The sequence below is a fragment of the Pyrgilauda ruficollis genome, unplaced genomic scaffold (assembly GCF_017590135.1).
Source record: "Pyrgilauda ruficollis isolate IOZ18807 unplaced genomic scaffold, ASM1759013v1 scaffold12, whole genome shotgun sequence".
In the NCBI taxonomy this organism is placed as follows: domain Eukaryota; kingdom Metazoa; phylum Chordata; class Aves; order Passeriformes; family Passeridae; genus Pyrgilauda; species Pyrgilauda ruficollis.
The window spans coordinates 2369190-2391846 of record NW_024510321.1 but is presented as its reverse complement, the minus strand read 5'-3'; the positions used below and the strand labels follow the sequence as shown (position 1 = coordinate 2391846).

Sequence of the window (22657 nt, the reverse complement as noted above, 5' to 3'; positions counted from 1 at the left end):
TTTGTTTTCCTTGCAGTGGGGATTTCACTGAACTTGGTGCATAGTCAAAAGGCATCCTAAGAGGCTGGAATTCTCTAGGAGAAACTCTTCTTCCCTTGCAGTCTCAAGGCGTTTCACAGTGTTTTCCTTCTGCTGTCATCAAAGTGGTTGCTATCAAAAGAGGATCTTAATTCAGTTCAGCTTTTCTCTTGAAACCACATTTAAAAGGAGATTTAAAGTGTCTTTATACTAAAAGGTAGTTCAGGGTCATGTTCTCTGTGTTTCTGAGATGTCTCATGTTTTTCTGCTGACTCTGCCATGTAAACAGCAGTGGAAAATAATAAAACTGTATGTAATTGGCACAAGCACATTGGAAGGGAGGTAGATGTTCTGGGGAAGATTTAGCTATTTTTGCTTCTGCTGGGCAGAAAATGTCTTCATGCTGTGTCCCTGAAAAACCTTATGCAAAGTCAATATTTTCTTTTCTTTTTTTTTTTTTTTTTTCCCCTCCATAAAGTTTTTCAGTGGAAATCCCCTTCCAGTTTTTTGGTGGCCAGCAAAAGTGCAAGGGAACTTGGCTTGAAAAAAGAAAACTTGTTGGGTTCTGGATTTTCAGATTACTGAGGATTGTTTTTATTTACTTTGAAGAAATGCATGTTTCAGAACATTATCCAAAAATTATTTAACAGCCCATTTCAGCATCACCATTTCAATAGAAACATTTACCAGAAGCTTTATTTTACTGGGGTTTTTTTCATGGAAAACCAGGCTGCTGAGCCATGGTTTCATGTGCCTGCCAGCTCTCTCCAGACCAGGAGTATTGCAGGAGTTAGGATGGATGAAACCTGCTCTGCTTTGAGAAGAGGAGGAAAATTTATCTATGTGCATCATGCTAGCTGCTTTAGAGCTAAAAAGTAGGTTCTGTCTTGCTTATTAGTTTAAGAGTACCCTAAATTTGCCTCAAATCAAAATGTAGAAATCCATACTCAGAAGGATCAGCAAGGAGAAGAGGGAGGCTTGTAGGGATCCCACTGGAAAAGAGGAAATTGAGGGAGATTTGATCCATCTGCTCACAGCTCCCCTTGACAGGATCAGAGAGAAATTTCCAGCAGGTTTGTATCTTTCTCCTGTGCAGCCCTGTCCTGAGCCTGGTGTTTCTGCCAGGGCTCAGAGGAGCAGCACATCCTGACGTCGTGTCCCTTGCTCGGGAGCGTCATCCCAGGGCTGGGCTGCAGCTGTGAGTGGTGGCAGCTGCCAGCAAACCCTCCCCAGCTCTGGCTGTTCAGGGGCTTCTCTTCCCTGCTTGATGCTGGTCAGCAGTGGGTGAAGTTTTGGGAAGAGCAGGGGAAGATGAAGCCAGGGAATGCGGGGGCGGAGGGAAGCCAAGCCTGGCACGGGGGAGCTGGCTGTACGTGCAGCACCACGAGCTCTGCACATACTGCATGAAAGGCACTTCTTAAATAAAATATCAGAAGGGAACATGAAAGGCCCCAGTGGGTGCCAGCAGTGACTCTGAGTCTCCGTGCTGTCCTGGTTCTGTGTCCTCAGGACACGCTGTGCTCTCCTCTCAAATCTGTGGCTTTACATTTGTGTGTGTAAGTGGAGCAGGAATCCCTCCCCAGAGCACCTTGCTGCAGAGGGTACCTGAGGTCAGATGCTCAACCAGGGCCAACTCTGAGTTCAGGAATCCCAAACAGAACTGTGAGATCTGACCAGCGCTCTGCCTGCACAGAAGTGCATCACGGCCTGCCCCATCCCCACTGGAGCTGACAGGCTCACATGGGAATGTCAGCATGTCCCACAGACCCCAGGACAGTCCCTGGGGGGCCTCCTCTCCCTGCCTGGTGCTGCTGCTGTTTCTTGAGTATGAGGGCAAGGGTGAAGAGCATCTGTGATGTGTCAAATGGGTACATCTGGGCTTTCCTGTCTGTTTCTCCCGCTGCCTCAGGGTGGATTCATCACCATTATCCAGTGTATCCAATGTGTTTTCCCCACTATGAATTAAGCCTGCCATGAAGTACCACTGTTGCTCTCTTTCTCTGATCCCTATTTTCCATTCCTTCCCTGCTCCAGCAGCACTGAGATTGCCTGAAGTTTTGTTAACAGAGCAGCATAGGGTTGGAGTGGGGAATCAACCCTGAGCTCCAGAGCTCTGCTCCCAGCACCTCTCCATGTTTCTCCCAGGTGGAAGAACATGCATGGATGCAAAGCAGCAGCAACCAGTGCTCCTGGAGGTGTGAAGCAGCAGGAATTACTTAGGGAAGCACTTCTACCCAAACAGCCTGGCTGAAAAGGAATCTGCTTCACTCCAGCAGTTTCCAAGCATGCAAAAGCCTAAGCACTTTGTTTGATTTCCTTACCTGCTGGGAAATAGCTGGTGTCTTATTCCCTTTTGAAGTTTTTGGCAGGAAATGTGACTCTGGAAGGTCAAACAGCTGATCTATGGCTGGGAGTAGTTGTTACAGGTGATGGGAGATCTTGGGAAGTCTTTGTGCTTGTGATAAATCTGGTTTAACTCCCTGGGTTCAGATCAAACAGGGCATGTACAGATCTTTGTTAAATCACAGTCAAAGGGTTTCTGGATAGCAAAGGGGTCCTTGGAGCAAGAGATCCCAATAGTGCATGAGCAGATCCACACCTCATTGCAGCAGTAACAGAAATGCTCAGGAGAGCTAGGATACAGCAGTTACACCTCACTAAATCCTCCAGCAGCTTTTTGGGGCAAGAGCCACCCAAATGTCCTTGTCCTGCATTCCAGACTGGCATCTGCTAAGCAAACAAGGGACTGCTGATGCAGTGATTTATTCAGGGTGCCTGAACTGCTCAACAGTTAAAAGTTTATTTATTTATCCTCAAAGAGAGGATGCTGTACTTCCCAACTGGTTTTGTTTTAGGGCTGGTGGAAAGCCAGTTCATTATGAGTGCTGCAGCACTCGAGAGTTTCTCTTCTCTTGATCTTGGCATTACTTCAGTTGGAGTTTTTTCACTGTGTTCTTATCCTGCAGGAAATCTGTGAAGGAGAAAATAGGAAGAAGAAAAAAAAAAAGTAACTCAAAGCCATATGACTTTTATTTTTACAATCTAAGCAAGGAGTCAGAAGGAAGATGTAGCATGGACAGACAAATCTGTGTGTTTGGTGTAAATCCAGCAAAAGGGCCTGATTTAATCATCTTTAATGCTAGTGTGACACTGTTCACAGTTCCTGATGTGTATCTGCTTAAGTCAAAGGTGGGAACTTGGGTTGGTAGTGTTGATCATGCAGAGGGATTTATTCCAGAGATCCATCTGGCACAGTAACTGTGAAGCAGAAGAGGCAGAAGTGTTGTTGGATAGATCAGTGTTGACTCTCCCTGATGGGGTGTGCCCCCTGCCAGTACCTTTCTCTTGTGCTCAGCCCTGGGCATGTTGTTAGCAAATGGTGGTAACGAACGCAAGAACTGGCGGGAGCGGCCCAAAATGGATACAAAATGTGAGGAAACACATCTCCATGCGCTTTCCATCTCCTCAAGGATGTGTGCTTTTCAGAAGTCTGCATGAAAACAAGTTGTTGTGTTGTGTGAAAGCTCACGTTGCACAGTGCCAGCTGAAGCTCAAGCACGGATCCGCACGGATCTCCGTCAGCAATTCCTTGCCTTGGAGTGATGACAGCACAGGGATGGAGGGGAGGGACTGCAGGCAGTCAGGCAGAGCCAAGACTCTGCAGCTGGGCCAAGCAAGGGCAGCAATCCCTAAAGCTGGAAAAGGCATAAGGATAGAGTGGATTTGGGGGAATAAACAGGAGGAATGGAACATCTTCATAAAGAAGCTGTAGGGTTCTCTCCCAGGTGCAAAATGAAAATCACCTTCTGCTAAACGAGCCCCATGAGGGAGCCAGTGGAAGCTTTGCTGTCTGTGCATAGGATGCACAGGATAGAGGCTCTGGGGTTATAGACAGGGGAGACAATTCCCTTGGCCAAAAATGGGACAAACTGATCCCATAGGTCATTCCTGCCCTGGGGTTTTTGGGTTTGAGGGCTGGTTTTTCTTTGCCTTTACTTTCGTGCAGGGAAAGGGGGGAGAAGAGGGTATTTGAGTGCAAGTTGTTTTCGTATATAGCAAGTGTTTCAGTGATGTTGCACTGAGCACAGCCAGGCTGTTTCCCACATGCCTGGACAAGGCAGTGACCCGTTCCAGGGAGGGAATGCCCAGAGGTTTTCGGGGAGGTGGGTTTGTGGTTTGTGGTTTGTTTTGAAACTGACTGATTGTATCACAGCAGAACTCCCAGAGATGTTTCCTTTCTAGCATCACACCTGGATACAGTGACAGATCTTAGGATACAGGGTGTGTTGAAGGTCAAGTTTGCTACATGTTGTGTGGTCCCACTGTAACAAACCCTCCCTGGTGCTAAAGCTTTGGAGGATGCCCATAAACAGCATCGCACCTCTAGCTCCATTCCCATCCTCATGAGTTCAATCCCAGCTGTGGCAGCAGCTCTCTGGTCACAGAGAGCAACAGACAACTTTCCCAGGTGTCGTTCTGTGGAAGGCTGTGAGAAGCTCAGAGAGAAGAATTATAAACAGCTCTTATCTTAACTTGCTGCACCTGGTGTTGTGAACATGTGGAATGTAGAGATATGGATGGATATGTTATGGAGATACGTTTTCCAAAGAGTGGTTTCTTAATTAGCCAGTGGTGATGGTGTTTTAATTAAAGGACCAATCAAGTCCATCTGTAGGGAATTAGGGTATAAAAAGCAATGGGTTTCTTAATTAAGTGAATTAGCCTTCTGTGAATACCTTGAGAGTCTGTGTCACTTATTACACCACCCTGGACTCCTGTGCTGACACCCAGGAGCTCTGTGCTCACTGGGACAGCGTTTCTGGAAGGGTTTGGATTGGTGAGTGCCCTCCTTGAGCCGTGTCTGTCCCTGTCCCAGGCTCCCTGCACACCGGCCGGAGCTCTCCGCCGCCGGGCAGCGTTCCCGAGGAGCAGCAGCAGATCGCCCGCCAGGGGTCCTACACCAGCATCAACAGCGAGGGCGAGTTCATCCCCGAGACCATGGACCAGAACGTGAGTGGGGCTGGGGGCCTGGCTGGAACGGGACAGCTCTGCTGGCTGTGCTGGGAGAGCTGTTCCCACCATTACATTCTGGGGCTCAGGCCAGCTTTTTCCAGGAATGGGTGCCCCTGCACTTGACACGCCTGGGAAAGTCTGATTTCCAGGAACCCTGAGAGCCAGTGGGGATGGCAAATGTACCCAGGCACCTCAGGTTGCTCTGGAGCAGCAGAGATCTGGGGCACATGTATGCACCAGCTGCCAGCATTCCCAAATCCCAGGACCATGAGGGAATGTGCCAAGCAACCGATTGCCTTAGATTGCAACAGCCTGGGGATATCAGCAGCTCTGGCTGCTTCCCATGTGGTGTTTCTGCCTGAGCTCCAGTTACAGTTCTTGGCTCTGCCCAAAACCTTTGTGGTTTTGTGTCTCTGTCCTTCCCCCATTTATATATTTTTAACTCTTAACAAGGAAAGTGTATATTCCAGTCCCTCAGTAATAAAAGAGCCGCAAGTTCCTCAGTGCTGAGCAGTACCTCATCCTCCAGTCAATTTGGTACCCAAGGTGAGGGAAACTCTGCAGTGTCAAGGGGCCACAGTGGGAGCACCTTACACTTCCCTCTCCATTTGCATTCCTGCTCAATCTGTAGCTCTGAAGAGCTTAGTATAGATCCTGTGAAGTCAGCTGGGCTCTTACAAAACTCTTGGAAACACAGCACCAAGTTTGCAGGAGGGACATCTGGAAGGCACTAAACTCAATCCATCAGGCTGCTATGCTGGCCCCCAAGGATGTTCCTGGGGAGATATGTATTTCCTACACCCAAAAGCACCCACTAGCTCCACATTTGCATGCAGGCTGTGCCAGTGTTTCCATGGCAAAGTTGTGTTTTCAACAGTTTATTATACAGCCATTAATAAAATAAGAAGTCACTCCGGGTGAGTCTTGGCAGCGTCAGAGTACAGATGTATCGTGTGCTCCTTGCAGCCAAAAGTTGGCTCTCTATTGTTTTTACATGCCTCCAAAACATGTTGGGGAGGATTAAGACAAAGTGTGTGTGTGCAGGGGGAGGGTCCCTGTGACCCCCTTGGGTGTAAATCAGCCCAGCTCCACCGGCAGTTTGTGGAGCTCCATTAATTCAGAGCCCTGAGCCTGCTCCGGATGAAGGCTCCCAGATGCTCTCCTTGCTTTTCCCCAGCATCACTCTGTGGGTGGCCCACAGCCCTTTGCTGATGAATTAAAAACAGAGAAAAGGGGTTTGGGGAATGGTTCGGGGTTTATTGTCTTTCCTCATTGAGCAGTTGTGCTTTTCCCTATATGGGTTTTGCCTGCAGAATGTTCTTGTACTGCTGCTTCCATAAGTGCCTCATGCAAAACCACTCAGAAGCTGGAGCTTGCTGCCTTTTGGGGAATGCCCCTGTGCAAGCCTGTGATCTAACTGTGGTCTTGAGACCAGCCTGGCAGATGAACAGAGGCTGAGTATGGAGCATGCTCCAATTCCCAATTTTATGCTTTTGAGAAATGAGTCTGTTTTAGCTTTAACTGCTGGAAGAGACCTGGCATGGCTGGCAGAGGTGGGGAGTGGCTTCTGTCAGAGTGCTTGCTCCTCTTTGGTCTAGTGCATTTTGAAGGAGGTTTTGGGGTGAAAACTAGGAAGAGGAGAGAAATTGCACTTTGCAGTTGGGACTGCCTGGCCAAAACAGCATGAGCTGTGCTGACAACTGGCTGAGGAGGGCTGATGGGAACAGCCTGGGGAAAGGGAGCCTGTTGGGGAAGGAGGAGTGAAGTGGGAAGCAGCAAAGGGTGGCTGCACATGGTGTTTAACCCTTGTTGCTCAGCTTTCCCAGGAGTGAGCTGTGGAGCAGGGGTTAGTGAATGTCCTCAGCCAGGAGGGAGCATGGCACTGCTGGCAGCACAGTGTGGCCCAGAGCAGGCTCTGCTCCATGTGGAAATGCACACAGCTCCAGGGTTTACCACTCCTTACAAACCCTCTATTGTTACTAGCCAGCTATAAATAACCCTGGCCAGTACAATGTCTCATCCAGGAAGCAACACAAATGCAGCTTTTGACTCACTGAGCTGGTGAGTGCCAAGCCGGTTCTTCCAGCCAAAGCCCTGATGATGCTGCGCTTATCAGCAGAGAGGAAGGCTGGGCTCGTGTGCCAGGGCAGCTCGGGAAGTCAGGAGCCCAGGGCTGCAATCCTGCCTGTGGTACACAATATCCACTTGGCCTTGGGCACATCATTTGTGTCCTGATACATATTTTCCTTTAGTAGTAATATTATTATTACTCACAAATTCTTTGAGCACTTTGAATCTCATTGACTTCTCCGCACGCTTTGAACGTCAGGGTGCTAATGATCTTTGCTTCAGTTTTCCTACCAGCAAATAGCAGCTGGAGAGAACAATAATGCAGAGAAGGCATCATAAATGGATGACCCTGCAGAGGTCTGCTAGTTCTGGAGCTTGGAGAGCTACAGTGCATGGTTTTATTGTTTCCCCTTTTCTTTCTCTGTCAGATGCTTGAAGCTTTCATCAGCCCTGATGATTCGCTGTCTGGGAGCTGTCAGTCACTGGACAGGTCTGTGGACAGGTGAGTTGTGTGTGTCACCGTGTTCACAAGCTGAGCTGCAGCCTCTGCTTCATAGCAGGAGAGCAACAGGATCACTGGCAACCCCTGAGGTTTCTGTTAGGATGAGGATGCAACTGAGCAAAGCAAATTTATCTTTATTGCTGAAAACCAGATCCTAGCACAGCTGTCTGTGCAATGGTATGATCTGAATTGCAGTAATCTGAGCTGGACAAGGACAGCCTAACTTTGTGTGACCAGATTTTCTTTTTTTGCCTTTTGAGATGAAAATTCTCACAGAATCACACAATGGTTTAGGTTGGAAGGGGCCTTAAAGATCATCCAGTTCCAATCCCCTGCCATGCAAAGGGACACCTTCCACTAGACCAGGTTACTCAATGCTCCATTTAGCCTGGCCTTGAGCTCTTCCAAGGATGGGCATCCATAATTTCTCTGGGCAACCTTTTGCAGTGCTTCCCCACCCTTCCAGCACCTCCTTCCCCTCTGGCTCTCTGCAGTCACCAGGTCAATATTCCATCAGCCTCTCCGTGCCTCCTCCTCCCCGGGCACGCTGTCTGCTCTCCACTGACCACTGGCAAACTGAGCAGCCCCTGTGCAGTGCCAGCAGCCACAGACGTGTCAGTCAAGGTGCTGGGGACACCAGATGAGCAGTAACTAAGTTTAGCTACTCAGCAGGAAGCAACTGGGACATGTTGTACTAACCCAGGCTGCGATTCAGTGCCTGCTGCCACTGAGCTGGATCCCAGCTCCCACGTGCACAGAATCCCTGTGTTTGCTGCTGTGCAGGGTGAGCTGTGGATAAGACACAGTGTCCTTTTGGGAAGCAGTCTATTTTTTTTTCCATCTGCATCAAAGGTTGTCTATTTTTTTCCGCTGTTGCTGTTCCATACAGCCCCAAGGCTGTGTTCCAGCAGGCTGCCTTGGGTTGATTGTGTAGCGTGCTTCGGGTTTGCAGCTCCGTGTGCTTTGGACCCGTCTCAGCACCAAGGTCCATTTCCTTTTTGTGGCTTTTAATAATTTCCTGTGATGTATTTGCTCATTGTTAGGGTTGTATCGAAGCTAGATTCCTTGTGTTCCCAACCTCTCTGGCCCAGCTTTGCTTTTGTACAGATTTTGCCAAGAAGAACAGCAGAAGGAACATGGGCTGTTTGTAGCACTCTGCTGTGAACTGACAGGAGAGCTTGAGGCTTTTAGCTCTGTGAGAGGGTGGAATGGCCTGATTTCGTGTCCAAAGCAGGCAGATGTGTCCAGTCATGGGTTTAGGAGCTGGAAAAGGCACAAGGAGGGCTGTATTACTCCAAGGAAAAGGAGTGAGTGGGAGTCTTGCTGCAAAGAGGTGGTGGAGGCCTTGCAGCCAGTTGTTTGGGATGGCATCAGCCCAAGAGGACAGAGCAAGTCACCAGGCTCAGTACCAGGCTGAGGGTTAGGAACAGCACCACAAACTCCTCTTTGCCACAGCAGTGATCAGCTTTGACATGAGTAGGTTTCAGAGCACTTTACAAAGCTGATTTCTACTCAATGCCTGTATTGTTAGATGAGAGAGTGTAAAACCCACAGGCTCAGCTCACTCTTTAAGAGCCTGGGGTGAAATTGGGATTTCTGCAATCCCAATTTACTTGCAGTGCTTTTCCATCCTCTCACTGTAGTTTAAAGACTTTGAGGCACCAGTGCCACACTCTCCCTCCTGGTCCTGTGGGAGGCTGCGTGTTCCCAGTGGTGGTGCAGAGTCTGTGTGAGAGGAAGGTGGGAGGTGATGTGGACAGGAGGGAAACCTGTATGAACTGAGCATGGCTGAAGGACTCTGGTGTGAACACCTGCAGCAGCTCAGCAGTTTCCATGGAAAGCAGAGGTGTGTGGTGGAACACTTGACATTCAGGGAGCAGAAGCCTGTGGCCCTCCTTGGGAGTTGCCTCCTGCACAGGGGTGATGATCTTTGGCTGCTTCATTTCAGCCTGGTGACTCTGGGTTTTGCAGCATCCCACAGGAACAAGTTGTGATCCAGCCAAAAAAACCAATCTTCATTCTTGTGCAGGATGAGGATGGGAGCTCAGTGGTCAGTGCAGCTTGTGGTTTATTCTGTCCTTTCCCTAGTTTATTAATTCCATAGCATTTCTGATATAATAAATAAATCCTTTTTTTTTTTTTTTCCCTTTCATCCCTTTGCAGCCCTCCCTTTCCCCAAACTCCTGTTCCTGGAAGGAAGAGCCATCCTAAAGACAGTCTTGATTGCATGGGTAAGCACTCTTGGTGATTTATATTTGCTGAAAAGTATAAGAAGTCTATTGTAAAGATGCTGGATAAAGACTATTAGAGAGATAGCACTGCATGAAAAGTAATTAAAAGTAATTAAGCAAACCAGCTCCATGGCTTGGGTACCCCTTCAGAATTGACCCTCCAATGATCAAACATGAATATTCTCTAAAATCAAAAGGCCCAGAACATCAAACACAGCAGGGTTGCTCTTGTCTACATTAACCCTTTGTGACTCTGCAGCAGTACCTTTGGGACTGGTTTGGAAATCAATTGACAGCAACAATAGTCCAAACTGGGCAGCTGGGGCCTGAGGGGGATGGATGCAAGCAAGCAAAGCTTGAGATCTGTGTTGGAAGATGTTGCTCTTGTGTTTGCAGAGGTGCACTGCAAGGTGCTGACAAGCTGGGAACAGCCTTGTAGGATCAGCTTTTGTCTCTCTTTTCTCATCTGGGAGTTGCCCCTTCAGGATCTCGACTTCCTACATAGCAAACCCCAGCTCTCTAGGGAGTTACACCTCTTCCACTTGCATGAATAATAATCTGCAATAGTGCAAATGCTGTGAGAGAAACTGTATTGGTGCTTGCACAGATCATAGGTTACTGCTTAATCACTTGCAAACATCCAGCTGGTTAAATAATGGAAACTCTGTAATATTGTAATGACTTGCACTAATAAAAATGAGCAAATGGCAGCCAGCCTGTGGCAGGATAACTCATTGCTGGCCTGGGGCAGGATTTCTAGATTGAGCTGCAGAGATGGAGCTGCAGTCAGCCCTCATTGCTGAAGGTTTTAATGCTTCCCCTGTGGCACTTTGCTGTGAGACACCTCTAGGCACCGTTGCTCACACGTGGCTCACCGAGAACCTCTTGCCCTGTCCTTGTTGCTCCTCTTGCTGACCATATTTCAGCCATTATGTGCTCTTTTTGGCAATCACACCGAAGCACAGCAGAGGCCAGGAATGGCCTCTGAGGAGCGGCTGCTGGCCCCAGGCTAAGACAAACAAGCAGTCAGAAGGGGCTGTGTCATTAGAATTGGATGGAGGAAAAACAGCAGGTGAAAGAAGGGGGTGGAATGACAGATATTTTAATCTCAAGTTATTTGGTGCTACCAGCAATGGCTTCCTGTGCTGGAGTTTTTATTAAAAAAAATATGTCCTTATCTTGCATGTTCATCCATCTCTCTCATCACCCAGTGTCTAAACTCTGATGGTCTTTAATCCCTTCTGTATATTCTATCTTTCTAGCATTTAATCAAATAAATATAAAAGTTTGGAGCTCTGGAGGTTTAAATTGGCTTTCAGAGGGGAGGAGTCACATCTGAGAAGAAAGAGGGAAGATATTATCTGGTGTTAGTTAAGTGCTGGAATTTTTTGCATTTCCCTGGAAATAGCTGATATCAGGGCAAAGGCTTTGGAGTGGATGTGTCTGGGCCTGACCCTGCCTGGCAATTCTGTTTCATTTTTTTGCATTTTCCAAGTGCAAATAAGATGTTTTAGTGCTCTGCCTTGGAAACCAAGCATGGTCTGTGTTAATCCTGTCTTGCACTTGAACAATGTGGGCCAGGGTCCATAAAGTCAGCAGTTAAACCTCTGCTTTAGGGGCACTAAGGGCAGTGTGTTTAACCGTGATTTTCCACGGAAGAGTTTGTGAGTGTGGGCAGATTTCACAGGGAGCCTTGGGGTATGTAGGGTTGTGTAAATGAACACCTTGTCACCTCCTTCTCGCCTCTAACTCAGTGTTTCCCATAAGAAACACTCTGGGCATTTGATACTGAGCTGATCTCAGAAATATCTGTGTCTTCTTCCTTCCTGCCAGATTTTGACTTCCCATTCTGTGAGAGGTTTGGGAAAGGTGGGACCTTCCCGAGGCAATACCATCTCTCCCAAAGTCGCAAGGACTACAGCGATGGTAAGGATGTGATGGGGGCTTGGGGAGGGAGGTGAGCTCTCCTTGATGGCTTGTGGCAGTGCCAGGGACTGGAAACACATGGGAAGGAGAGGTTTCTGATAAAGGGAGAGCCACCAAGTGCTTTGGGATTCACTTGTGCATTCAGAAGGGTGTTCTCTGTGAGACCTTGTGGCTCTGCTCTTGGGAAGTGCTGAGCCTATCCTCTGCTTACACCTCCTGCTTTAATTTAGCCATGGGGATGATTGGCATTTCTCATCCCTGGCAGTATCAACCTTTCTATTCTCCTGAATTGCTTGCTTTTGAGGATGATTTTTGTGACCTTTACAGCAGGTTTCTCACTGAGCCATAGGAAATCCCCAAGCAATTTCAGGATAGCAGTATCTGTTTGCTTCCCTGTTTTAAGCTGGTGAGCTCTGAGCTTTGGGGCCAACTCCATCACCTTTTTCCTGCTTATTCTTTCACTGTATGAGACTGCAAGCAGTGGGAGGCAAAAATTCCCTTGGGAAAAGTGTACTGAGGATGTGCAGAGAGCATATTGAGCTTTCCAGAATGTGCTTCATCTCTCACTGCCACCCCTGTGAAAGCAGGTCTGGCCCTGCTGTGTGGTCATTTGCATGTGGACTTGGGGGATGGCAGGGATAATTTTCAATGTAAATCTCTGCTTTTTCAGTGTTTAATTGTGATTAACAACCAACCAACCCCCTGATGTAATTAAACTGTTGCAAACCCTCTGGAAACATCTACATTAGATGTAATGCCTGCTGTTACCAACTCTTAAATTGAATTTAAAATCTTCACAGGCCTTTACTTCAGTTTCATTGCACTTGCTTTGCTTAATTTGAAGAGGTGAGGATCTGGGCAGTGATGTGAGAAGGTGGTGACAGGTGGATCCAAGCTGGTGTGTGTGTTCTGGCTGTAATTTTACCCCTTTTCCCCTGCAGGCCGGAGGACTTTCCCCAGGAGTTACTTCCCACAGGAGAATCTGTTTCAGCTCGTCCCTTCCAGCAGAACCAAGAGCTTTACTGGGGACAACAAGCTCAGCACCTTGCAGTATGATGAGTACAGGCCCAAGTGTTGGAATAATTTTGAAAAGGGTCTGCAGGCCTTCAGCACCTCCCCTACAAAAGCCAGGAACTGTGAGTGAACCAAAGCCCCGTGTGCCCGAGGTCTCAGCAGAGCTGGGATTTGGCACAAAATTGAGTTATTGTGACCTGCTGAGTTACTGGACATCAGCTAAGCCAGCCATGGGTAAACTTTGATTGCACCTCCACCATGAGGCACACTGCACCAGCTTCTGTGTCATGAGCAAGGTTTAGTACAGCACCCTGTGCCTTAGCTTGCCCTTTGGCTGAGAGCTGTGTGGGGTCAGCTGGTGTTCATCTTGCTGGCTTGCAGGGATTGCTTGTGTGTTGGAGTGTCAGTGTGGGTGTGTCAGCTTCCCAGAAGACTTGGGATGTGGGAGCAAATGCATCCAGAGTTTCTGTTCCTTGGCTGGCATTGCTGTCACCCCAGCACCCAAAGATGGTCTTGCAGGCTCCTCTGCTATTGCAACATTGCCCATGATATAGAATTTTGGGCCTGTTCAGTGATGGATAACATCCTAGAAATGACCAGTGAGATAAAACTCCTCACTGGTCCCTGCCTGGGTTGCTGCTCAGCCATCCTGTATTCTGCTAAATACTCCCACAGCAGAAGGGAAATTCCAATATTGGCTAAAAGAGGAAAGACTCTTAATGAAATAGGACTTTCCTGGATTTGTTTCTGCTTTATGCTAATAAGACTGGAAGACATTCCCCCACACACCAATAGCACCAGTATAGTTAAAACTGGATTGTCCTGGTGCCCCTGGGAGAGAGAGACTCACTGACTGCCCTGTAGGGTCAGGTGGACCCTGATGCTGAAGTCTCCCTGCTGTGCTCTTCTCTCAACCCTCTCCTCTCTCCTGTAGCCCTGCAGGCACCTGTGAACTGGAGGCTGGGGAAGCTGCTGGGAAGAGGAGCTTTTGGGGAAGTTTATCTCTGCTATGATGCTGACACTGGGAGGGAGCTGTCAGTGAAGCAGGTGCCTTTCGACCCTGACAGCCAGGAGACAAGTAAAGTGAGTACAAGCCCAGGGCTGTTCTGCAGCACCCTGGGGAGCTGTGGGCTGAGGGTAGAGGTGTCCATGTCCCTGGGAGCCTGTGTGTGGAGACACACAGGGCCTGGGTGTTGTTTTCCCTCTCTGGAGTAGTCCTGAATGCTCGTGGCACCAGTCACAGTGCTCTGGTGACTTCTATGCCTGCCAGTTCCTTGGTTACATTGGCCTGCTCTGTGTCAGGTATCATCTCTTGCAGGTCTGTCTGATCTTCCTTAGTTTTGTCCTTCTTGTTCCCTTCACCTTCTCCCCATTCTGCTCAGTGACTTTGTTGAAATCTTTCCAGAAAAACTCCTTAAACACAATTAATAATAGCAACAACAATAACAACAATAACAATAATAATAACAATAAATAATAATAATAAGAAGAAGAAGAAGAAGAAGAAGAAGTAAATCTATCTCAAAGCCAAGCCCTGTCTTTTTCCTTGCCTTTCCCTTAGGACAGTGCTCCTTATTTCTGAGCCTCATGTGGCCAATGGCTTTGTGGGCAGCTTCACAGCTGCTACAAAAACTGTGCTCAGCATGGAGCAGTATTTCTATCATGTTCCCAAAGACACCATCATTCCCTTTCATCAGGAAGCCTGTGTGGTTTGTTACAGGAGGTGAATGCTTTAGAATGTGAGATTCAGCTGTTGAAGACTCTCCGTCACGACAGGATCGTGCAGTACTACGGGTGTCTGCGGGATCCTGAGGAGAAGAAACTGTCCATCTTTGTGGAATACATGCCAGGGGTAAGTGTGGCTCCTGCTAAACATTGTCCTGAGTGGCAGCAGATTTAGAGTTTCCTACCTGGACTTTGGTGAAGTTTGTATCTGTCCAGCTGAGCTGTTTTATAGCTGATGAAGCAAACCAAAGCAGTGAATACATCCCTAAGGCTTGGAAGAGCTTAGGATGTGACTCAGATGTTATGGTGAAGCCCCTCAACAAGCACTGGGTGAAAAGCTTTGCAGGCAGGTTTTAGGTTTGAATCCTGGAGCAGGGTGTGTGCACAGTCTGGAATCTGAGCTTGGTGAATACAGGACATGATCCAGATCCTTCTCCAAACTGTGGCCTGAGCCCATCCTTAAGTATTTACTGCAACTCCCTGCAGGACAGGCTGATAGTACAACTGTCCACCCACAGCTGTCACCAATTATTTGTGGCTTTCAGCACGTGTGTACTAAAAACAGTGGTATTCACTTAGAGTCTGCTGTTGAGGACAGAGCTTTTTGTGGGCAGCATTATCCTCTTGTGCAGGAGTGGCTGCAGTTTGTGGCTTTGCTGATATAGGATGAAATAGTCATGGGGGAAAAGATCAGAATGCTTTGAGGGAGTTTAAGCAGGGGCTGGGGAATGTGCTTGGGTGAGTTGTGCATCTCTTTGTGTTTGGGAGCTTGTGAATTACATCAGCCATTAGACTGATGGTGTAAAACAGCATAATGCTATTTACATTGCTGGAGGATGTGCTCTCCTAAGTCCCTTCTGTCCAGCTGGATTTGTTCCCTAGAGTGTGGGAGAATAAACCCTTGTTTATACAGAGATTTGTAAGGTCAGAAGGGACAATTAAGTCATTTGGTTGCAAATAATTTTAGTAGTTAAGTAAATGTGCTAGAGTCTCTCTGAATGTGTCTTGCATGAGAGTGATCAGGTGGACTTGCAAGCCTCTGAGTCCCTTCCAAGCCCTGTCTTCCCTCTCTCCCTGTGGGCATCTTGCCTTCAGGCCCTTCACAAGGCGTGGACCCAGAGGAGTAAATCCCAGGAATTCCTGCAGTCCCCTTGCAGCTTATTCCACAGTGTGCTGATGTTTGTTAGCAGTCAGGAAACCAGCATTTGATGCTGGGGCAGTGTCCAGCAGGGCTGGAAATTCAGTGTTTGTTTTTTTAAATGATAAAGCTGAGCTCTGACCAAATACAGATTGACTTTGCTGCTGCAACAACAGCTTGTCTGACAAAAGCAGCTTGGGGCTCTGGTTTCCAAGGCCAGTGGAAGTGAGGGAGTTCCCAAACCTCGCAGGACAGCAGCTCTGCTAAGTTGGGTCTGGCCAAGTTTAAGACAGTCAGCTTGGCAAAACGTTCACAGGGCCAAGTTTGGGTGCACCCTGAGGCTGCCATTCTTTTAATGGCCCTCAGTTAATAAGTGACTCTGTAGTTTCTGTCCTGCCCATAAATTGTTTTTTAAAATGTGCTTGGAAAACAGAATGTTCCATTTGACCACAGGCCTCAAAGAACCAGTTTCCTCTTCTTGTTTGATATCCCCTCATCAGGGTGAGGGAGGGCAGGATAAGAAATCTGTTTTGGTTGTGGTGAGGGAACGTAGCCGGCATACAGGTTATATTGAGGGGGTCATTTAGAGCATCTCAGGTTGCTTCAGCAGTGCTGAGAAAGGAAAAGGAGAAGCCCACCCACAGGATCACCACCAGCCTCAAAAGAAGCCAAAACTGTAGCTGGACAGAGCAAGAGCAGAGATGGGTGGATGTGGAAAAGCTAATACAGTGTGATGGGCTGGCTTGGAGCAGGGCAGCCACTGTTCCCAGAACAGGACTGGCAATCTTGGATCAACCCCAGAGCTGCAGGACAGGCAGAAACAGGATGAGTTTCCCCTCCCACTTCCCAGCTAACCTGAATGCTGGAGGCAGAGCTGAGTGTGAACCCCAAATCTGCCTCTGGTTCATCCCTGCTAAAACCCAGCTCTGGCACAGTGAGACACATCCATTTCCAAGTGGCCTAAAAATACAGCTAAAACCAAGGGCATCAACCTGCTGCAGATGATAAATGCAGTCCTGCTCCCTTTTGTCTTTGATCAATACCATCAAACCAGTTTGAGCTTGCATGCCTGGGTCAGAAATTCAAGGACTTGAAAATTATCTGCTCTTGGTGGTCTTGGTGCAGTCCCTTTTGGGGCTGGTTGTCCCTCATGGCTGTGGATGTTCCTTTGCTGTGCAAAGTTTTGGGAGGACGCTTTCAAAGACTCCTCATTATCTTGACCCTCAAGAACTGGCTCTCTAAACTCCCTGTAAGGAGACTGTAGACAGTGGGAGTTGGTCTTTTCTCGCAGGTAACAAGTGATAGGAAGAGAGGAAATGGCCTCAAGTTGCACCAGTAGAGATTTAGATAGGGTGCTAGGAACAATTTCTTCACTGAAAGGGATGTCAAGCATCAGAATAGGCTGCCCAGGGAAGTGGTGAAATCACCATTGTTGGAAATGCTCAGAAGAACACGTGGTTTAAGTGGTGGATCTTGCAGTGCTGGTTGGAATGTATGGTCTCAGAGGCTTTTTCCAACCTTAAGAGTCTATGAATCTAATTAATCGAGTTGATCTTCTCATTTGAGTTGTAATTCCTCGTCAGTTTGGTCCTTCTCAGTGAGCTGTCAGTGACCCCCCCTGCAGCCACTAGAGGGGGAAAAAGGTCTGTGGTGTTGGCAGGAGGAAGCTGTGCCAGGCACCAAACCACAGCTTCATCTCCCCAGGGATCTGGGACACAAGGACAAGTCTTTACTCTGTTCAGCATTTAGTAGATTTCTGCTGTTTCTACAAATAGGGTTTGGGGATTTTTTTGAAGAAGACAGAGTGGTCAGGAAGGTTTAAGAAGTTGCTGTGATGGTTTCTCTGGTCCTTACATTTGGTGTGTGTTGTTTCTTTGCAACAGGGCTCAATAAAGGACCAGCTAAAAGCTTACGGTGCTCTGACCGAGAATGTCACACGGAAGTACACCAGGCAGATCCTGCAGGGAGTCTTCTACCTACACAGCAATATGATTGTCCACAGGGATATTAAAGGTGAGTGGATAATAGAGAGGCTTCTTGCTTGCTTGGGTTTGTTCAGCCCAGCCTCCCCCTGCCCCAGTGCAAATCCTTGTGCACAGCATAGTGCTGGGATCTGCTCTTTGAAGTATTTTTGCCCCTGCCCTTCACCAGACTGAACCATGAAAATCTTGAGCAAGCAGCTGGAACCAAAATCTTGGGCTGTTTTCTCTCTCAAGGGATTATTGCTGACTGCCCTTACACATCTGAGAATCTGGTGTAACATAGCCAAGAACTGAGAAGCATTTGGAGAGGTCTGATGCTGCTTTCTGCTGTCTGTGGGTGGGCAGGATAATCTGTTGGCCCCCATGCACTGCTCATTTTTGGGAAACCTGCTGAATGAGGGGATGCTGGTGGGAGTCAACCCTCTTGGAGAGCAGCTGCCTTAGGAGAGAAGGATTTGAAATGATGCTGAGTCCAGCCCCACCACAGCCCTTTGGGCTCCCTCCTGCCTGGCTCTTTGCCTGTGCCCTTCCTGCTCTCCTCACTGTAGCCACTTCAGGTTCCTGCTTAATTTCTTGGGGGTCTTGTCTTTGCTTCTCACCCCAGGTGCCAATATTCTGAGAGATTCTGCTGGAAATGTGAAACTCGGAGATTTTGGGGCAAGCAAACGCATCCAGACCATCTGCATGTCTGGGACTGGGATTAAATCTGTCACGGGAACACCATACTGGATGAGCCCAGAGGTTATCAGTGGAGAGGGCTATGGAAGGAAAGCTGATGTGTGGTAAGGAACACAGTAAAAACCCCACCACTGCTACTTAAATCAAACAATCCTTTTGGGGAGCTGTAATGGGGGTAACAGGTATAGCTAGTAGCTGGAAGCAGTGCACAGGATGGAAAATAGGAGATATGTGTTAGGATCAACTGTGCAGATATCTAGAAGAAACCTGTTGCAGCTAAGTTCCCAGAACAGGAGCACTCAGAATCACAAGTTGCTTTTGGAAACTCTTGTCTTGTGTGAGTCTCACATCCAGCTCATCCCCATAACTACTTTTTGGTTCTGGAAAGCAGGTTGATAACAAAGCTCACTGAAAGACCCGTTGAGTTTTGGTGGCCCTAATTTTGGTTTCACTAAGCCCAGAGGCTCACAGGATCTTCAGTGGCCTTCCCAAATCTGCTGCTGGATGTTTACACGTGGCTCAGGCACAAAGACAACTAAAATCATTGGCTGCTTGTGAATGTTTTGATGTGTGGAGGATGACAGATGGAGCCTGGAGGAGTTGGGATGACATTGCTAATCTTCCCAGTACGAGGAGGAAGCAATGTCTTCCCAGTGTGCTTTCTGTTGGGTGCCCAAGCAAAGACGGTCAACAAAAAATAATCCTTCCAAGAGAACCCTAATTGGGTGGCAAAACCTAGAAAGTCCTTAGCAGGTGTCCATGTACCCCACACCAGCTGCACTGGCTGATGGGAGGCAAATGTTTAATTTTTAAATGGTTTAGGATCAATAGGATAGGTTTAACTTTTTTTAGAATCATTCATGAATAGAAGTGGCAGAGTATCTCTGCTGAGACCAGGATTCTTGAGCAAGCCATGGGAAACCTCTCAGGCGCTTTGCTGCTCATCCCACCTGCTCCTTCTCAGGCACACCTCAGAAATGAAGTTGGATGTAGGCAAACATGTTCCATTCTGGCTCAGCTTCCCTGGGAGCTGCATGTCATTGCTGAAATGGTGCTGTCTGAAGCTGTGCATGGGTTTCCCTTCAGGGGATGCTCCAGTGAGCTTTTATGAGACTTAGTATCTGCCAGTTAACTTAGTATCTCCCTGAGCTTTTATGAAACTTAATACCTGCCAGTTAAAGTGGGCAGAAAAGCCACCAGCTTTAAGGCAAGGCTCACGCATCCACTCCAAGTTGAGTGCCAAGGACCTGTGTGACCAGGGAGCTTCAGGGGACCAGGCATTCCAGGGGTATGTGCCCATCTCCCGCAGGTTTGCTCCCTTTAGGCAGGCGCAGTCCCAGATCTGGTTAGACTTGAGCTGCAGTGCCACCGCCCAGCCCCTCACGCTGTGCTCGGCCTTGTTGCAGGAGCGTGGCCTGCACCGTGGTGGAGATGCTAACCGAGAAGCCGCCCTGGGCAGAGTTCGAGGCCATGGCAGCAATTTTTAAAATCGCCACGCAGCCGACCAACCCTCAGCTCCCCGACAGCGTCTCCAGCTCCTGCCGCAACTTCCTCAAGCAGATCTTCGTGGAGGAGAAGCGGAGGCCGACGGCCGAGGACCTGCTGAGACACCCTTTTGTCAACTGCGGGCTCTGAGCGCCGGCAGCGGGGCCGGGAAGCGCCGGCGGGAGGTCGGCCCTCAGCGGGGCTGTCCCGACAGTCCCTTCTCGCTCGCTGCTGCCTCGGCCCCGCCGCCTTGTTGGATTTTCAAGCTGCGCTCGGGACTGTGGGGGATTCAGAGCGAGGGATTTCCCGGCCTGTGCTGCGGGTGCTGGACCACGGAACCTCCCTGCTGCCAGCGGTACCGGGGTCGTGCCCCCTCACCAAGTAACTGCTCTCTTGGGGGAAATGTCCCCCCCGGCAAGCGGGAAATGTCCCCCCCAGCAAGCGGGAAATGTCCCCCCCTGCAAACGGGAAATGTCCCCCCCCGGCAAGCGGGAAATGTCCCCCTGCAAACGGGAAATGTCCCCCCAGCACGGCGGCGGTGCTGGCGGCATCCCCAGGACCGGTGAGGGAATCGGATGCTCAGTGGCCATCACCACCTTTCGCAGAGGGACAGACAGGGCCTTCAGCCAAGCCGGAGGAGATGATCCTCAGACCACAGAGTCGGGGGGACCCGGGAGTCCCCGTTCACAAGGGGACCGACCCCGCTGGAGCGGCCGGCGGCTCCGGCGGGGCGGCGTTTCACACTGTCCTGTGCCTTACGCGGTTACAATCAAGGAGTGATGCTCGGCTCGGATCTGGTGTGAGGATGCAGCAGCCGTGTTGACTTTGCCTTGGCTCGTGTGTGTGTGTGTGTATGCGTGTGTGAGTCTGGGAAGCAGGGGGTCTTCTCGGGGTGCAGGAGGTCTCTGCCGGATACACCCGCGGACGGATGCCCGGGACCCCTGCCGTGGGCTGAGGGATGGGTAAGTGATGGTGGTGATGTTAAAAAGCAGGGCTGAGCAGCAGCCAGATGGTGCTGGGAGCCATCAGGATTCAGGTGGGAGCTGAAGGGAATCTCGGCAAGGAGGGCTCTGCTCACAGCCACAGTTGTGCTGAGCCATGCCCGTGCTGCTGCGCTGGAGGGATGCCATCGTGTTCTGGAAGTGGAGCTGCAGGGAGAGCCCAGTGGATCTCTGTAAAACCCAAGAGAGTGCCTAAAATTAGGCAGAGAGGACTGTGAATCTTGGTGTATCCTCCTCTGTGCCTTGTGGGCCATCCCCAGGTACAGGGAAGGGGAGCATCACTTCCATGGTAGTGCCCAAGGGAGCAGCTGCAGGATAATGGAGTTCCAGACTGGGAAGGTAGAGCTGCAGCAGGGGAGGGCAGCTGGAAGCAGATTCCTTCCCTCAGTAGGTTTAAAGTTGTATGAGAAAATGGGCCAGTCAAAAGCAGAGCTGGGCTACAGCCTCTGACCAGCACTGCCCTGCTGGAAAACCTGGGCAGGAAGCACGCACAGAGTCCCTGGAAGCTAGTTAATTAATTGGTCAGTGAGATCGTGGGGGGTTTGGGATGGATTAATTGCACCTTCCCACCTCCCCCTTCTCTGCTGCATTAGGTGTTTTCACCCACTCAGCAAAGGGTCCAAAAAACAGTTACCAGGAGGCTCCATCCTCAGGCCAGTGTGTCAGACACAGGCTTATTTTAATGCTGGTTTTCAGCGAAAATTAAAAGGGTTGCTTAGACTTAAGAGGAAAGTGACAAATTAGTTGTTTGTGTGAACACATCCTTGAATTCTTCCATGTGGGAGAGATCAAGACTTTGCATCACTGGTGTGGTGGTGAGAGCGTGTCCATTTCCTCAGCTCTGAATGGAGAAGCAAGATTTAGGAGGCTGCCCAGTGTAGCTGTGGATGTCCCATTTCTGGAAACATTCAGGGTCAGGGTTGGAGCAACCTGGTCTAGTGAAAAAATGTCCCTGCCCCATGGCAAGGGGTTGGAATGAGATGAGCTCTAAGGTCCCTTCCAACCCAAACCATTCAAAGATTTCATGGTTTTAAGAATTATTTCAATTAAAAAAAAACAAAACAAAACACTGACTATTAGGGCAAATTAAAAGAATATCTAAAAGAATTCCCTATAAATCTCTCTGAAAGCTACTGAGGTAATTTATTCCAGGCCAGGTTCCAGGGAAGCTGTGGAGCAATGCTGGAGCAGCACTGGGGCTTGTGTCAGTCAGCCATGGTGGTGATGGGCAGCTCCCCATGGGGAGGAGGAAAAGTCTCCTTTTGCTGAGGGGGATGAAGAATTTTATTCTGTGAATAGGACCAAATCCATCAGTCTGGTCAGCAATATGGGATGGATGGAAACAAACACAAGGGAAAAAAAAAAAATCAGCGTTGTCTGGGAATGGGTTTGGCAGAAGAGGGTAACAAAGTGTGTGTTCACCAAAGCTAAAAAAAAAAAAAAAATCAAAACCATTTTTAAGCTGTTTTCTCTTCTTTCATTAAATCTGTTTGGTTTGGGTTTTCTCAGCCCTTCAGTGGTGGGAGGGTGCTTCCCTTCTTTCCAAAGATTTGAGAGCCAAAGGGGGGCTCCTGGCTGCCCCAAAATGCTCCCAGGGCCCTCAAACCACCTAAATCCTCCCGTGGATGGATGTGGTGAGTGTGAGTGTGGGTGTGAGTGTGAGTGTGAGACACTCCTCAGGTGCCTTTGCCTTTCTGGTTTGTAAAACCCTTGCAGTGTTCTGATGTACAGAATGGAACTAGGAAAAGCAAATGGAATTATTCTACCATGTAAAGTCATTTTCTGTTTGTTTGGTTTGGTTTTATTTTATTTTGCCCGTAGCGGGCCCTGCGGCTTTCCCTGCGCGCTGCTGCGCGTCCTTGGAGAAATTCATT

The 22657-nt window shown here is 48.9% G+C and overlaps 1 protein-coding gene across 2 annotated transcripts in view; it reads left to right on the top strand.

Annotated features, from left to right (window-relative positions):
• LOC121364634 (mitogen-activated protein kinase kinase kinase 3-like) overlaps nt 1-22561 on the top strand; it is a 77362-nt gene extending 54801 nt beyond the window's left edge. For both annotated transcript variants that reach the window (XM_041488055.1, XM_041488046.1), the window contains exons 8-17: nt 4895-5028; nt 7530-7603; nt 9767-9834; nt 11668-11760; nt 12702-12896; nt 13709-13857; nt 14495-14626; nt 17521-17650; nt 18224-18401; nt 19704-22561. In XM_041488055.1, the coding sequence (XP_041343989.1) occupies nt 4895-5028; nt 7530-7603; nt 9767-9834; nt 11668-11760; nt 12702-12896; nt 13709-13857; nt 14495-14626; nt 17521-17650; nt 18224-18401; nt 19704-19932 (1382 nt within the window). In that variant the 3' untranslated portion in view covers nt 19933-22561. The remainder of the gene's footprint in view (nt 1-4894; nt 5029-7529; nt 7604-9766; nt 9835-11667; nt 11761-12701; nt 12897-13708; nt 13858-14494; nt 14627-17520; nt 17651-18223; nt 18402-19703) is intronic.
• Nucleotides 22562-22657: the final 96 nt, after the last annotated feature.